This window comes from Bos taurus, chromosome 21, assembly GCF_002263795.3.
Source record: "Bos taurus isolate L1 Dominette 01449 registration number 42190680 breed Hereford chromosome 21, ARS-UCD2.0, whole genome shotgun sequence".
Taxonomy (NCBI): Eukaryota; Metazoa; Chordata; class Mammalia; order Artiodactyla; family Bovidae; genus Bos; species Bos taurus.
Genome location: NC_037348.1, coordinates 48346663 through 48363124, shown reverse-complemented (window position 1 = coordinate 48363124; position 16462 = coordinate 48346663). Strand labels below are relative to the sequence as shown.

The 16462-nt window shown below is 44.8% G+C and overlaps 1 protein-coding gene and 1 non-coding gene across 2 annotated transcripts in view; both read right to left on the bottom strand.

Annotated features, from left to right (window-relative positions):
* The window catches only part of LOC540013 (uncharacterized), a 32929-nt gene extending 17652 nt beyond the window's left edge, over window positions 1-15277 (bottom strand). The window contains exon 1 of the transcript XR_003031453.2: window positions 14133-15277. This is a non-coding gene — a transcript (uncharacterized protein). The remainder of the gene's footprint in view (window positions 1-14132) is intronic.
* On the bottom strand, window positions 9798-14138 carry SSTR1 (somatostatin receptor 1). The gene has a single exon (XM_015459297.3). The coding sequence runs from the start codon at window positions 13353-13355 to the stop codon at window positions 12183-12185; it is 1173 nt and encodes a 390-aa protein (XP_015314783.1). The 5' UTR covers window positions 13356-14138; the 3' UTR covers window positions 9798-12182.
* Window positions 15278-16462: the final 1185 nt, after the last annotated feature.

The following is a 16462-nucleotide window of genomic DNA, read 5'->3' as shown; positions in this document are numbered from 1 at the left end:
CTAAGTCGCTTCAGTCGTGTCTGACTCTGTGCGACCCCATAGACGGCAGCCCACCAGGCTCCCCCGTCCCTGGGATTCTCCAGGCAAGAACAATGGAGTGGGCTGCCATTTCCTTCTCCAGTGCATGGAAGTGAAAAGTGAAAGTGAAGTTGCTCAGTCATGTCCGACTCTTTGCAACCCCATGGACTGCAGCCTACCAGGCTCCTCTGTCCACGGGATTTTCCAGGCAAGAGTACTGGAGTGGGGTGCCATTGCCTTCTCCGCAGACTGACTAATGGAATACAACTGAGAAATCAGGTTCCCGCCATCAGAGCTTTAGGAAGAGAGGTCAAGATTTAGGTCTTGCCCAAGCAAATCCTGGCTGACTTTATCTCTCCTCATGCTACTCACCATCTTTGTAAGAATTCGTCACTTGGCTTACCAAATGCGTCTCCTTGGCTTCCCCGGTGCTTTTTGCTAGAAAATAAATGACAGGAAAGCTTGAATATACATTCAAGTGGAGTCGGTTTTATTTCCTTTTGAAATGGGATGTAACTGGATATTGGTTGTGATGATTCTAGAGATTCTCATTTTGGAGAAGGTATTGCCATAGGAGTAGGATTGGAATGGGTGCAGTCATCAATTTAATTCTTTATAGGTCCAGCCTTGGTTTGCAAATGAGATGAGAGATGCAGCTGCAGGTGAGAGAGCACTCATTTAAAAAAAAAAACAAAAAACTTGGCAGACCACAGCTTAAAAGTGTCCACAGCTGTTTGAAATTGTGCTTTGCATATTTGCCTCTTTTGTTTTGCATGCTACTCCTGCTCATGGATTCAATGAGATAATTTACAAGAAGAATTTATAAGAAAATAAGTTGTTTTCTTTTTTATAAATCACTTTTTAATATTTGGGAAGAATTTTTTCCTGAGTCTCTCATGTTTCCTTAACTAGACTCTATCATTTGACTAATTCAGGGTATTTTATTTAATTGGTATCCTGATAAATGACATGACCTCTAAATTGGCAGAGTACCAGATTAAAAGATTTAGTTTAATGCTTTTCAATTACTTTACACTATTGTTACAATGGAGCAGCTTACCAGTTTAAATAGAGAGGGAAAAAATTACAACTGTTAACTAATGTCCTAAAAGGTATTTGGGCTATTAGCAGGTGGTGCTAATGGTAGGGCCTCACCTACCAACACAGGAAACATAAAAGATCTGGGTTAAATCCCTGGGTGGGGAAGATCCCCTGGAGGAGAAAATGGCAAACCACTCCAGTATTCTTGACTGGAGAATCCCACGGACAGAGAAGCCTGGCAGGCTACAGTCTGTGGGGTTGCAAAGAGTCATACACTGCTGAAGCAACTTACCATGCATCTTATAATTGCTTTAATGTTACTTAATTATATAATTCCTAATAATAGGAATATGTTTAGTGTATCTTCATAAGTGAAAAGAAAACTGTTTCTTGTTTTCATTGTTTTTGAACTATCATTATCTCTGATATTTATATAAATGAGGATTATTAAAGTGTATTAAAAATGCTGAAAAGACTGTCACTTTGCTAACATTATGGGACAGAAATTGTTTTTATTCCTATTTTTTAAATTAAGATATATGAGGCATGAGTGGATAACCTGCCCGTGGTTCCATAACCACTAATATTCAAAGCAAGGATTCTAACGTAGACATTCTGATTTTTAATTCCACCTACTTCATCACAGCTCTCTCTTGGAGCAGTTCTTGACATGGCCGCATTTAACTTAGAGGTGAAACTGGTGTTTCTCATATGCAATCTGATGGTCTCTGTGAGGAGAATTCGGTTCTTTAATATTTACCAATAATTTATTTCATTTCTTTTTCTCCTTAGGTACAGACTGTGAGTAGAGTGGTACATTTTGACATTTGATTTTGGACACTATGATTTGTAAAACTGGAGGCAATAGTCAGACTTTTCCCATTTCCATGTAGTTTGTGGAATTGAATCTGTGTGCCATTTAAAAGGATATTTTTTGTGTGTTTCTCTCTCTATATATATTTGTTTTGTAAGAGAAATAGAGACTTCCAGTTAATAGGAATCTTGGTGAAGACCAAATGAGATAGCATGCAAAGCATCTGGCAAAATGTATCACTTACAAAGTAGGTACTGAAAAAAATGCTACTTCTCTTTTCTTTCCTGCCTGCTCTGCTGCTATATTTTAAATTCTGGACACTGACAGTTTTATGTAACTGCTATAAAATCTGAGGGGAACTGAAACTGTCAGTTTAATTCATGGGCGTTGGTTATCGTCATGATGGTATTTCAGGCCCCAAATATGTAGCATACATATATTTGTTAGCTGCAGTAAAACAGAAGGAAATCCAAATATCTGGATATTATTTACTAATCATGGTACCCATTTCTGGCTGTGGTGGGCAATCTTATTTCTATTACCTAAAACTGTATTTAAAGCAAACATTTTCCCAATTGCTGATTATAGAATATAGCTTGAGCCAGCCTCCAGACCTTTGTATATCACTCCATGTTATTCATATGTGTTCCTGATCTCAATACGATCTTCAATATGCTTAACTGTATGCTCTGCATTACAGTGAAATGCCTTTATAAGTTGATCTTAAAATATATTTAAATAATGTTATTAATCTTATGGGAAGGCAATAAATTGTTACTAATCTGGATTGCTATCTAGTTATTCTCATTCTAAAGATGTAGGATCTGATGCACAGGGTGATAAATTTTCTTGAGGTCATATGGAATCCATGAGTATAACTTGTGAAATACATTGAATTTCCCAAATAAATAATATGATGAGTATTCCTTATCATTTCATTACATAAATAAAAATGAATTTTGCTCAGCTTTCATATATGCTTGTATTTAAAGAAATGAAGTAAAGTTTTGTATGTTTAAAGTATTTAATACTTAAATATATGACTAGATCAAACAGAAGAATTTTAAAACCTGAATCACTTATTTTCTACTTTCTCTTTCAGATATAATAGAATTTGATATCCATATATATATGTTGTTGTTCAGTTGCTCAGTTGTGTCCAACTCTTTGCAACCCTGTAGACTGCAGCACACCAGGCTTACCTGTCCTTCACCATCTCCCAGAGTTTGCTCAAACTCGTGTCCATTGAGTTAGTGATGCCATCCAACCATCTCATCCTCTGTCATCCCCTTCTCCTCCTGCCTTCAATGAGTCAACTCTTTGCATCAGGTGGCCAAACTATTAGATTTTAGATTCAGCACCAGTCCTTCCAATAAATATTCAGGACTAATTTCCTTTAGGATGGACTGGTTGGATCTCCTTGCAATCCAAGGGACTCTCAAGAGTCTTCTCCAGCACCACAGTTCAAAAGCATCAATTCTTTGGCGTCCTGCCATCTTTATGGTCCAACTCTCACCAAGTCTGTACATGCCTACTGGAAAAACCATGCATGTGTGCCAAGTCAGCTTCAGTCGGGTCCGACTCTTGCCCACCCCATGGACTGCAGCCCACCAGGCTCCTCTCTCCATAGGATTTTCCAGGTAATAATACTGGAGTAGATTGCCATGCTCTCCTCCAGGGGATCTTCCCCACCCAGGGATTGAACCCGAATCTCTTCAGTCTCCTGCGTTGGCAGGTGGGTTCTTTACCACTACTGCCACCTGGGAAGCAGAGGTGGAAAAACCATAGCTTTGACTATACAGACGCTTGTCGGCAAAGTGCTATCTCTGTTTTTTTCATATGCTATCTGATACATGCACACACACATATCTGGCTCCTAAATCTGTGCTAGACAGCTGTCGATTTTTATTTAATTTTATTTTTGCCACATAACGTATCTTTCGTCATCTACTTGGGGTAATTGTATACAACTTTTCTTCTTGAGATCTGTCCCGTTGTCCCTCCCTCTTCTGTGAGGGACACTCCCAGCTCCAAAAGTAGAGTGTATCACCCAGGCCCAGCCAACCATAATCCCCAGGCCTAGCTAATGAGTGCAGTGGTAGATACTATCAGGATCTGGAATTTTAGTTTATTCTACTTACAAGTTAGTAAGTTGTTCTGTTGCTATTTCATAGAGGCCAGCAGAAGACACAAGATTTCTGGGTCAGAGACAGAGAACATTATAACTCAGGGTATAGCCGGTAAGCAACATGATTAGCAATAGTTCATCTGTCCTTGATTCTCACGGGGGTGAGGCAGTGTGAGCCCAAATGGATGCTGTGCAGTGATGGGCCTGGGTCAAAAATGAGGAACACTGATCTTGGGGAAACCATCGAATTGTAGTAAGCAGTAATCAAGCCTTCTCTTTGCCTTTACTCAAGATCGCTTGCTAAAAACAAAACTCTGAGAAATAATCTAGGTAAAATTGGTCAGCGCCTCATATTCTTGCGTACCCAGCAAGGAACACGGAGGATGAGGGACACATGGAGACATGCCTCTCAACAGATAAATGATCTGAGTCTAATCAGGGAGAAGCATTTGTACTCTTTCCCCTGAAATTTGAACCTGGAAAAATATCATTTCAGTTTTCTGCAGCTGTCTGTAATTACGCAGGAATAGCCAATCTGAGAATAGAGCCAAGATTGTGAAAGTCAGAGATGAGAAAAGGAAACTGAAAAAAAATATATTGTACTGAGTTACGGATCAAGTACACCATGAGTTCTTCGTTAAGAATTTTCAGTTATGTGAGCTAGTTAGGTTTTCATTCCATTTTGGCATTCAACACGGGTTGTCTCATGATATCAGGTAAAGGAGGTATTATCATCCTGATCTTACAGATGAGCACAATCTGAGTATGGAGATTAATCATCACCCAATGAAGAAAGCAGAGCTACAGCTGCTGATGGCAAACTCCATGCTCTTAGCAGTTAAACTGGTAGTTCTCACACTTTTAAGTACTTTAGAAATACCAAGGTTCATCCCAGACCTAATGAATCAAGGTCTCTAACATAGAGCTTAGAGAATATGCATTTTCATAAGTTCTTGGGTGATTCTGATGCAGGGCTGTGGGCCACTTGTTAAGAAATGTTTGCTTTGGAAACAGATGTAATTTCAAGGATACAGCTGGCTGCCTGACCTTCTGATACCACGTCCTTATTAAGAACCCTTGCTTCTGGAAAATAACACCCGAAGCCTTGTCAGTGAGGTAAACTACAAATCAAAAGAAATCCTTTTCTGAGAAAAGCTCTATTGGGAGAGGTGAGGAAAGTCAAAAAAGGAGTACTAGGCTGAAGGGAGAAGCATTAAGAAATGGGAACTTAAAAATGAAAAGGAGGTGGTGGGCAGAGGTTTGAAGCTCTATTTCACCAATTATTACCTAAGAAATTTCTTTTGGCTTCATTAATTAGGTTGTGTGTGTTTAAGTTCAGATTCCACACAGAGTTTACATAGAAGGAGACCTGAGAGTCTATTGCAAAAGATGTGTAGACATCTGCTTGATTGGCTAGTTACAGTGGCTCACTGGACATGAAGGAGGATGTTTAACTTAATTATTGACTTTGAATAGACATTTTGCCACTGCTAATAATATTAGCTAGATTAATGAATTGTTCAAGGGTTATAGAGACAGAACACTATTGAGAGTTACTGTTCATCAATATTTGGACAACCTTTCCTAGAAGACTCTTGCCAGTCACATGTGTTATTGTAAAATATTTTCCTGCTTGCCTATGATGTCTTAGAATTTTTTTCTCTCCCTCTTTAAATGAAGTATTATTGTCTTTTGATACAGATATTATTGTGAAAGTCAGAACTTTTTCTGTACATGTTATTCTACAGCATCTCCATAGTATGTCTTCTTCCAAGTGGGCTCTGATACATGGTAAGTCTTTCTTAAATTTTTAAGGCTGGGAGCACTGGAGGTCATCATCTGTGTCTGGTCTGGGCATGTAGGTGCTGAGGAGGGGCATAGAGTCAAATTCTACTGCAGAGATAATGTGGTAGCTGATGGCATTCCCTATTTCTCATTTTCTTTTATATTTTTTGTCCAATTAAAACAGAAGACTTGAATCAGTCTGGCTTAAAGAGGTATTTATTTTTAGAGTTTTAAGCTCATTATTATTCCAAAGAATTTTAGAAGCATGCCTGTAATCTCAGCCTTAAATAAGTATAATATTTCCAGCTTTAGGCCAAGAAGATTGCATTTGATAAATGTTTTGACAATAGTTAAGTTCATCATCAAAGTGAATGTTTTACCAAAGGGCTTTTAAAAGCTGTAACTTCCTTTGCAATGATGTTTTTCTCCACCCAACAGTTTGACAAGCAGGTGTTTTGATATTTTTGTTTGAACTAGTTGCTTCTGTTCACATGCTTTCTCAACTATATCGTCATTGCAGAAACATTATCCTTTTTCTTATGGGTAAAATCAGTAGCTGGATTTTGCTTCCAGAAGTACACTTACCCCATCTCTAGATAGTCAGCAAAGCAGTAAATAATCACTTACAACATTATCTCAGCACTTGCCTCGCTCTTGGAAGCCATGTAACAATCCTGAACCTCTCTGCCTTCTTTTAACACCAACAAATGAAATGTGTTCAGTGAAAAGCAAGATACTCATCTGAATATGTGGAAGAGGTTCTTATGAGCTCAGAGGTGTATGGTGCAACAAGAGAGCAGCTTTGTGATACCTTGTTTTTAAAGCACACACCACTGTAACAATTATGTGATTGCCTATCAGTCATAACAATTAAGGACCTAACCTGTCTGATGTGGCACACTGGAATAAAGAAGGGATGAGCAAGATAAGATTGGCAACACATAACCCTTCTAATGAAGCATTTTTTCAAACACTGATATGAGTATGTCATCTCTATTAGTTGTTTAGAATAAACTGGGAATATATCACAATTTTTTAAAATGTATTTTCTATATTGTTCTCCAGGAGAACTCCTTGCTTTTTTATTTCTCAAGCCCAAACTATACATTCAGCATTTTTCAATCGTCACTGTTAAATTGGATGAGGCATCAAAGATTTTCAAATGTGATCCTATCTTGGGGTATTGTGGGAGAAGATGACCTCAGACATTCCACCCTGAGAACACGGAGGTCCCCAGGAAGAGAGAGCGTGGACATTAAACTGATACATTTTATGTTCCTCCATAAATCATGTTTCATTGCCTTGTCTCACCCTGAGGTGAGGCTCATCACCAACTTCTAGGCCATGCGAAAAGGCTTGGAAATAAAAGGAGGCTGTGGGGGTGGGGGTTGCACAGAGATTTGCCAAATTCTTTTTCTCCTGCCTCAATATATTAATGTGTGCATGCTCAGTCGCTCAGTCACGTCTGACTCTTTGCGACCCCATGAACTGCAGCTGCCAGGCTCCCCTGTCCATGGAATTTTCCAGGCAAGAATACTAAAGTGGGTTGCCATTTCCTACTCCGGGGATTTTCCCAACCCAGGGATGAAACCCACATCTCCTGCATTGGCAGGCAGATTCTTTACCTGGGAAGCCATCACAGGCTAAAACTAACTGCATCCCTATTACACTAGAGGAAAAGCATAGGGCTTGAGTCCTTTAGTCTTAACAACACGTCAAAGGCTAATCAATCTAAAGGACTCAAGTCCTATGCTCTTTGTCTAATGTAACAGGGAGGCAGGGTGTATGGAATGTTTTTGATGAGTGAGGTTGACCTTTGTCAGGAGAAATGCAAAAGACCTGAGACAAAGCCACAGAAAAATTTACCAGCCGGAGGAGATCCTGAGGGTCACCAGTCTAGAGCCACTGGATTCCCTCTGGTCACTGAGCCAAGAGGCTCACCAAGAGGCTGCCTGCTGTGGCAAGGCCAGGCCACTGCTTGGCAGAGGCAGAGTCTTGGCAGAGACCCCAGACTGGGAGGCTATATGAGGACCCCTAAGACCCTGAGAGGGCTGTAGCCCAAAGGAGTTGAAGCATGACCCTCGCCAAGGTGAGAAGTCAGATCACAGGCTCCAGAAGCTGCAGATTGAAACAAACTGCAACCAGGATCATCCCAGTGGACAAATGCCCTCTTCCCAGAGATCAAAGGGCAGACAGGACCCCTTTCCCAAGGACCCCACCTCATTCCCTCCTCCATTAGGACACGAAGCCTCTCCCAGTTCACTCTAAAGCCACTTTTAAGATAACAAAAGAGGAACGGGAACCCAGCGAAGAGACTGTTGAAACATGTTTAAATAAAATTTTGAAATTATCTGAAAATGGCTAAATTATCAGCTCAGCTGGATGTTTGAACAGTTATTTAATTTTTCGTCCCAGCTAAGCGGCTGGAAGGGGCTTGGATGGTCAGATGAATTAAAACAAAAAGAACAGAATGTTTTCTCTGCACATCGGAGTTATGAGTTCAATTTGCCACCTTGCTATAGCTTTTAAAAATAGTGAAAAAGCAACAGTTCAGCTATTTTTAATCATACTGAGATTATGTGTAGAACTGTAAAGCCTAGAGTTACAAGGCAGTTGAAGGTATTTGAAGCCCACAATCCCCCCACCCTGGTTCTGGAATCACTGCTTGGAAAATACTCCTTTTCCCTTATTTTGCTGTGAAAATAAAATGTTTAAAAAAAAAAAAAAAACACTCCTTTAGTACCTTCTTAAATTCTTTCAGGGATGGAAACGGCCATCACTGAAAAAAGCACAAAATATGTCTTTCTGTACCATTTTTCTAGACTCCACATAGATGCATTACTATATGCTAGTTTTCTCTTTTTTACTTACTTCACTCTGTATGACAATCTCTAGGTCCATTCACATCTCTGCATATGGCACAATTTCATTCCTTTTTATGGCTGAGTAATATTGCATTGTGTATATGTACCACATCTTCTTTATCCATTCCTCTGCTGATGGACATTTAGGTTGTTTCCATGCCCTGGGCATTGTAAATAGTCCTGCAATGGACATTGGGGTGCATGGATCTTTTGGAATTATGGTTTTCTCCAGGTATATGCCCAGGAGTGGGATTGCTATGAAGTAGCTGGCTGGTGAGGGCCTACTGTATAGCATGGGTGGGGGGCGGGGAAGGAGGGGTACAATCTGTTTCTAAGACATGTATTGAGGTCACCTTAAAAATGCACTCCAGTATACATTAGGTGAGACAAATACTGTTTGATTCCACTTACACAAGGTACCTAGAATAGTCAAATTCATAGAGTCGGGAAGTCCATCAGTAGAAGCAATGGGCCAGAGGATGGGGGTGGGTGGGAAGGCGGGATGAGGAGTTAGTGTTTCCTGGGGACAGAATTGCCATTTAGGAAGGTGAGATGATGAGAGTTGCATAACAACATGATGCCATCAGAATGGTCCAGTTAAATATGGTTAAGATAGTATGTTTTCTATTGTGTGACTTTTCCACAATTAAAAATATTTTAAAACATCTTTCTTCTTTTAAGTTGAGATCTGATTTTTTGTGTTTCCTTTATCCATTGCCCTTTGCAACATCTTTAGGACATCACTTTTTTTCCCTTTCCACTACCTTTCCCTGGGATGTAAATTAGCAATTACTTACTCCCACAGCAAAGTCTGAGGACATAAATGAGGGCAGCCAGTAGTTCAATCTGTGAGACATTGTGATATCATCTACTTCGTCTGGTAACCACAGCAAACTACAGAGAGTGCAACCATAGGGGAAGAAGTACACTTTTTCCTATTCATACTGACTCAGTTTTTTTCTTTCTCAGAACTAACAGACTTCAAAAAATAGGTAAAGTTATAACCTCAATCTTGGTAAAAATTCCAAAGGTAATCAGAAACCTTACTTTTTAATATCTAAATGATACATAGAGCAACTAAGCCAATATGTGTGTGTTTTGAAGTAATCTGTTGAAACAGGAAGATTCAAATTGCAAAGTCAGACAACTTGCAACAACATAATACATTTGTTTATTTAGTTAATATTACAATGGAAACAGGTTAAGAGCACTAGAATTTGTGTCCTCAGAAGAGGATAATGATCAAGACTTTTATTTGTAAATGTCACTGTCCTTAACTATTAAAAATCTATTTTCCAAAGGAGTAATAATATGCATGATTTTTAAATGACAGATCTAAACTTTCAAATTTATGACCAAAAGCATATTTGTTCATTAAATAAAACTTTAAAGGACATTGTAACTCCTGGTTACTGCTTTCAGGAAAGCACAATGTTCTCGAAGCAAATATACACAAAACATCTTTCCATAGTGATTTTCAACCATTGTGTATCATGTTGATGTAGGAACCTGAGAACCCCAGGTGTTGAGAACTCCTGAGTGTTGTAATACACTCTGGTTTACTGAAACAGTCACAAACATGTATTTAATGCCTACTATGTATAAGCCAGCAATCTAAAGCAACCCAGGTAATACAAAGAAGTAAAATTATTGGTTTTTGCCCTGCTCAGGCTTCCAATGAAGTTGGTCAGATAAAACACAGACACAAATTAATTTATTTTCAATGTCTTCAAAAGAAGTGCCGGTACTACCTAGATTGTATGTTAGAATCACCTATGCTGCGAACCTAGAAGAAGCAGGTACATAATTTATGCAAGGACATCCTCAGTGCCTGCTAAAGTCTATCTGAATCAGGCTGTGGAGTTCCAAGTTTGAGGGGAGGCTATTTGAACCCTCATATCTAAAAGTATTCTAGCCAGTCTCACACCTGTTGTTTGGCAACTGCTTCATGGACTTATGACAAGGGAGCAAGATAAATGTATCTAGTATGTGAGTCTATTTTGATTTGAATATATGTATATATATACATATATATATTCAAATCATATGTCGGGTGATGTTGAAAGCTGGGACTTTCCACTCTGCATGGGAGGAGGCTAAACCACATTATTTAAAACAAGAGACTACATAAGAAAAGTAGGAACAACTCTGCAAACTTCACTGACGACAAGCCAAAATAGAAAGGCTAGAGGAAAGAATCAGAGAAGAGGGCCTAGCAAAAAGGAGAGGTTTTGAGGGGACCTTGGGGGTCCCCTGCCACCTCCGGGCCGGCCCCACCGCCAATATCCTGAAGAAAAGGCCCTGGGCTAGGGCAAGTAGAGAAAAGGAAAGTAGAGACCACGTTTTTCAAACACCACAAATAAATAAATAAATGTTAAGCAAGAGAATAACTTATTAGGCACCGCTTGAAAGGCAGCAGCCCTCAGGGGTCGGGCAGGCCGCACCCTCTAGCCTGTAGGTGGCGGTGACACGGTCGGGATGGGCCGAGACTGGGAAGGCATCACCCGAGGTCCCCGCCCGGTGCCTGTTGTGACTCTTGGATGGGCACCTCCAGGAGCTAGGGTGAGGGAGAAGGCCGAGTGGAGCTGCACCCACGCTCCCGGGCGTCCCCCGGGGCAAGCGCACCCTGTCCCGCCTGGCCCCGGAAGCCCCCCTGCGCTTGGTTTTTGAAACCAAAAGCGCCCTTTGTGAACCAGGCCGGGAGGGTGACTTCCATTAAAGCCTTCCTCCCCCATCAAACTCCGGAATCTTTTTTAAAACCCCTAGTCACTTGTTCTCAGCTCCTTTTTGCTCCAAAGAGGGGGTCTGGATAGGATCGCAGAATGCCTGGGGGGCTCGAAGCGCGGGACCGATTTTACTAAGCACCTGGCTCCGCTCTGGGTGGATGGGGAGTTGGGGGTAGGTTTGGGGATGGGATGCGCGCACCTTCCTTCACTCGAGAGTGAGAGGAAAGACCCGCTGCCTAGATCCTTCTCCAGTCCGAGTTCCCTGAAAAGAGGGCTGCGGAGAGGGAGAGCGAGGGTTCGCCAGGCTCCGCTAGGGGCATCAGGCAGAAACCTGGCGAGCGAGGGACGCCGCAGGGCGCGGCTGAGGGCGAGCTGGGTTTTCCCGAGGGAAACCTGTGGCGGTAACCTTGGCTCAGCTTAAACAGAAACAACGGCTGACGGGGCTGAGGGTCCGGCCGAGTTGGAGACGTTTATAAGTTCACGCCCTGCACCTGCAGGACCGGGCGGAAAGAAAGACCGAAATTGCCTTGGGCGGGGGGAGCATAGAGGGATGCAAAGATGCAAGCGCAGGGGAGGAAGAAGCGGAAGAGGGGCCCGCTAGTCTTCCAGCTTATAAACAAAGCTCCGGGTCCACGTTGTCTCGCGCCTTTCCCGAGTCTCCACCCGAAGCGCACAGTGGGCCCGAAGGCCCCACTTTTATTCTCGCACCCCGACGCCGGGGGTCCTTTCGCCTCTCGCATCTGGCCTCCCATTCTCCTCATCCTCCCCTTCTCTGGGCTCAAGGCCCCCCGGCTCGGACCCGGGGCTCAGAGGGTCGTGATCCTGGACGTGCAGGTGCCATTACGGAAGACGCCGCCGGACTCCAGGTTCTCGGGCTGGAAGTCCTCCACGCTGTAAGCGCGGCTCTTGAGGGCCGTGGCATAGTAGTCGACCGGCTCCTCGGCGGCGTTGTCCATCCAGCTGAGGCAAAGGATGCGCTGGAAAGAGCGCTTGAAGTTGTCTGAAAGGAAGCCGTAGAGGATGGGGTTGGCGCAGCTGTTGGCGTAACCGAGGATGACCGACAGCTGGCTCACCGTGGCGTCGTCCTGCTCCGCGAACACGTTGACTAGCTGCACCACATAGAAAGGCATCCAGCAGATGACAAACACCATCACCACCATCATCACCATCAGGGTGATCTTGCGCTCCGAGCGCTTGCGCTGCTGCCAGCCGGCCTTGAGGGCCACCATGCGCATTTTGGCGATGATGAGCACGTAGCACAAGCAGATGGCCCCGACGGGCAGCAGGAAGCCCATGAGGAAAGTGTACAACACGAAGCCCACCAGCCAGCGCTGGGCGGGCTCGGGCATGAGCATGTTGCAGGCCACCGTGCCGTCGCTGTTGGCCGCCGTGCGCGAGAAGACCACGATGGGCAGAATGACGAGCAGCGACAGCACCCACACGCCCAGATTCACCACCTTGGCCACGGTGGGCCGGCGGTAGCGTGCGGCCTTGATGGGGTGCACCACGGCCACGTAGCGGTCCACGCTAAGCACAGTCAGACAGTAGATGCTGGTGAACATGTTGACTGCGTCCACGCTGAGCACGAGGCGGCAGAGTAGCGCGCCGAAGGGCCAGTGGCGAAGCAATGTGGAGGTGACCAGGAAGGGCACGCTGAGCATGAGCAGCTCATCGGCGATGGCCAGGTTGAGGATGTAGATGTTGGTGGCCGTCTTCATCTTGGCGTAGCGCAGGATCACGTAGATGACCATGGAGTTCCCACAGAGCCCCACCAGGCACACCACGGAGTAGATGAAAGAGATGAGGATAGCGCTGCCCTGGCCCTCGCTCAAGGTCCCGTTCTGGGACGCGTTTCGCCCCGGTTCTTCCATCCCGTCTGCAGCGCCGGCCCCGGGGCCCCTGCTGCCGCCGCCTTCGCCGCAGCTGCCTGGGCTGGGGCTAGGAGAGGAGGGAGAGGAGGCGGTGCCATTGGGGAACATCTCAGCTGATGGGGGCCGGTGGGGCTGCCGGGGCTAGGACGTTCTCCGGGCGACCCCCGCCGCTGGCGCCCTCACTCGGCACCCCGGCGGTCCGCCCGCAGCTCGCAGTCACCCGGCGCCTGGGGGAAGCGCTCAGCGACTGCAGGAAGCGCAGCTCCACCGCGGCCGGCGGAGCGCATCGCCCGGCAACTGCCGGTGCGCAGCCGCTCGCCGCTCCTGGGCGCCTGGGCACACGCGAGCGTGGAGAGGGGAGGCCGGGAGACTGGAGCCCGGAGCGGCACAGCCATTAACTGCCGCGGCTGTGGGCTGGCGAATGATTAATAGCCACCACCAGCGCGTCAGCAGCTACGAAAAGGGAGGGGGGCGGGGGGCGGAGAAAGCGAGGAAGGTAGGCGATAGAGGTGTCTTATCACCCTTCGCCCAATTTTTCCTTCCCAGTTTTGAGCTCCAGTCGATTAGAGCAGCTCCTTCCGGGGTTCCCCTTTACCCATCCTTCAGGGAGACCTGGGGGGTGGCTCCGCTTTCCTGGAGGGTGGGTGGGGAACAAAGCTGTAGATGCTGTCCCATCCCACCGGGCTCCTAGCCAAAGCAAAGCGTGAAGCCGACCTTAGGCACAGATGATGTCTGGAGTTCATCTCAGTTTCTCTCAGTTGCCGCCCCGCCCTGAGGGACCCCCAACTCCACGCGGATCCAATCGTCCGGAGCCCTAGCCACCGCCTCCCACCCCGCACCGCCCCCGCCTGCCCTTCCCCTCAGACCCGCTGCGGAATTCCTTACCCAGGGCGCGCTGTCTCCAGACCGACGCGCAGCTGGCCCGTGCAAAGTGCCGGTTCGGTCTGGTAAGCGCGGTGACGTTCTCCGTGCGGTCCCTCTCCTTTCTTGGGGCGGGACCCCAGCACAGGCGCCCACTCAGACTCTGAAGAGTCGCGGAAACTGACCCTAAGCCGCGAGCACGAGGAGGAGGAAGGACCGCAACCTTGCGTTAGGGGCTTCTGCCTTATAACCCCGCAGGCAGCTCTTGGCGGGCGGGAGTGTTCCGGGGCCCGGAGAAAACCCACTGCGAATCTCTTAATACAGCTGGTAGTGCCCAGAGCCCCCTGCGTCTGCCGAGCAACAGCGACTGCCGAAAGGAGGACGCGCTGCTGGGAGCGGAGGAGCCGGAGCCTAACCGCTCTCCCGCCCTCCCCCATCCAAACGTGCCAGGCGCGGTATTGAAAATCCATCTAGGTGTTCGCTGGGGATAGATACGGCTGCGCCGCCTGGAAAGGCTCCGCCCGCGTCCCTGCTGTACTTTGTACCCTGTAGAGTCGGCGGGCCCAGGGGGAGGAGAGTGTGAAGGCCTGGGCGAGCAGGGGTGCCAGTCGGGGTCCGGCCGTGCAGGTGATCGGACCTGTCACCAACTCCAGGAACAGCAGGAGGACGGACCTTGTTCAAGACTTTCCGTGAAATACCTAAGATTTCAGCCTTTTTTGAGCCCCCTGGATGTGTGCCCCGGCTGCTGTTTACGTTCCTAAACCCTTAAGAGACAGAAATCTATGTAGGCACGCCTAAAGCTCTCTGACTTTATTTAGGAACTGAACAGTTAGTAAACGAACAAAAAACAGTTCAGTTATCATCACTTTTAACGATCTGTTAGGACTTCCCACTATCCCTAATCTGGGTTCCCTTGGGCTTTCCAATTCTTTCAGTCCAAAAAAGTATCACTCCAACTCCCCAGTTCTTTTCAAGATCTCCTTAAGTCCTTGTCTGAATCGTGTGGGTTCCTAGGAAAATTGACCTGCAGCATCCCAGTGCTGCGGGGGCTCTTTCAAGATTTAGCTTTGTGTCCAGTTTTTGTTAGTTCTTCCTCTCAACCAGGAAGCACCCACTGTCTTGTGAGTCTCATCATCCCTTCCATCAGTACCGTTTACAATAAGCAGAGGCAAATGTAAAGAGAAACTAAACTCCTCATCAAGGATATTTGTGCCAATGTGGAATGCAGAAATTGAAAGGGGAAAAAAAAGTATAATTTCTATTTTCCCCTCGCTTTATACAGGTATCATTTGCATATATGTTTTAGTTCTCAAAACTAAGTGCTCCTCAAAGGAAAAGAAAACCTTCTGTAGTGTGTTGATTATAGCAATCAGAGATAAAAGAAAAGATGACAGACTCTCACAGGGGTGTGTGCAATGGACACTGAATTATTAATGAGAAATGTACTGGGAAGAAATTCAAAATTTCCTAAGAAATTTCCCAAGCTGTTTAACTCATTGCTTTACCTCAACAAATTACTTTATCTTAAGTAGCATGTGGAATTCGTGGTTACTTTTATTTCATTTTCCTTAAAAAATACTGCACATATGGAGAAAAAAATAAAAATGTTCATTGGGTTGTTTGTTGTTTTTTATAATGGCTTTTATTTTTTTCTCCAGAAGAGCTTTTAACAACCCAAACCTCATAATGATTTAAATGCCTCTTTGCTGATCACTGACTAAAGACACCTGGCTATTACTCAGGAGGCTGACATTTCCACCATCATCACCTAGACCCCTTGGTGTTGATCATGGCTGCTCCAGTGGCAGTGGGTGATGAGAGCCTATGAAGCACAGCTCTACTGTTCAGGATCTCATATGTTTGTTTTGCAGTTCATCTTAGGGAAATCTCCTCTCAATTTACTGGTAACCTCACACACAAAAGAAAAGAAGACCTGATGTGAGCCTGCTTTTTTGTTTCTTTGTGAAGTAGTTTCTATGATGAATTTTTAATCCATGAAAAGAGGTTGACAGTGAGGTGTTACTTTACGCCCCCTAGGGTGGCTATAATAATTTTTTAAGGAAAAGAAAAATAACAAATGTTGACAAGCATATGGAGAAGTTAGACCCCTTATATGTTGCTGGTGGGCATAAAGAATGATGCAGCAACTTTAGAATACTTGATGATTCTCAAGTATTCTTTAGAATTCTCAAGTATTCTTTAGAATACTTGATTGCTTTCCTTAAAAAGTTAAACTTAGAATTATCATATGACCCAGCAATTCCACTCCTATTTACTCCCCCAAATTGAAAATAGACATTTGAACAAAAACTTGTACATAAATCTTCACACCAGGACTATTCATAATAGCCAAA

What these genes read in the sequence shown, in the direction of transcription:
- SSTR1 (XM_015459297.3), bottom strand. Translation starts at nt 13,355, where the DNA reads ATGTTCCCCAATGGCACCGCCTCCTCTCCCTCCTCTCCTAGCCCCAGC.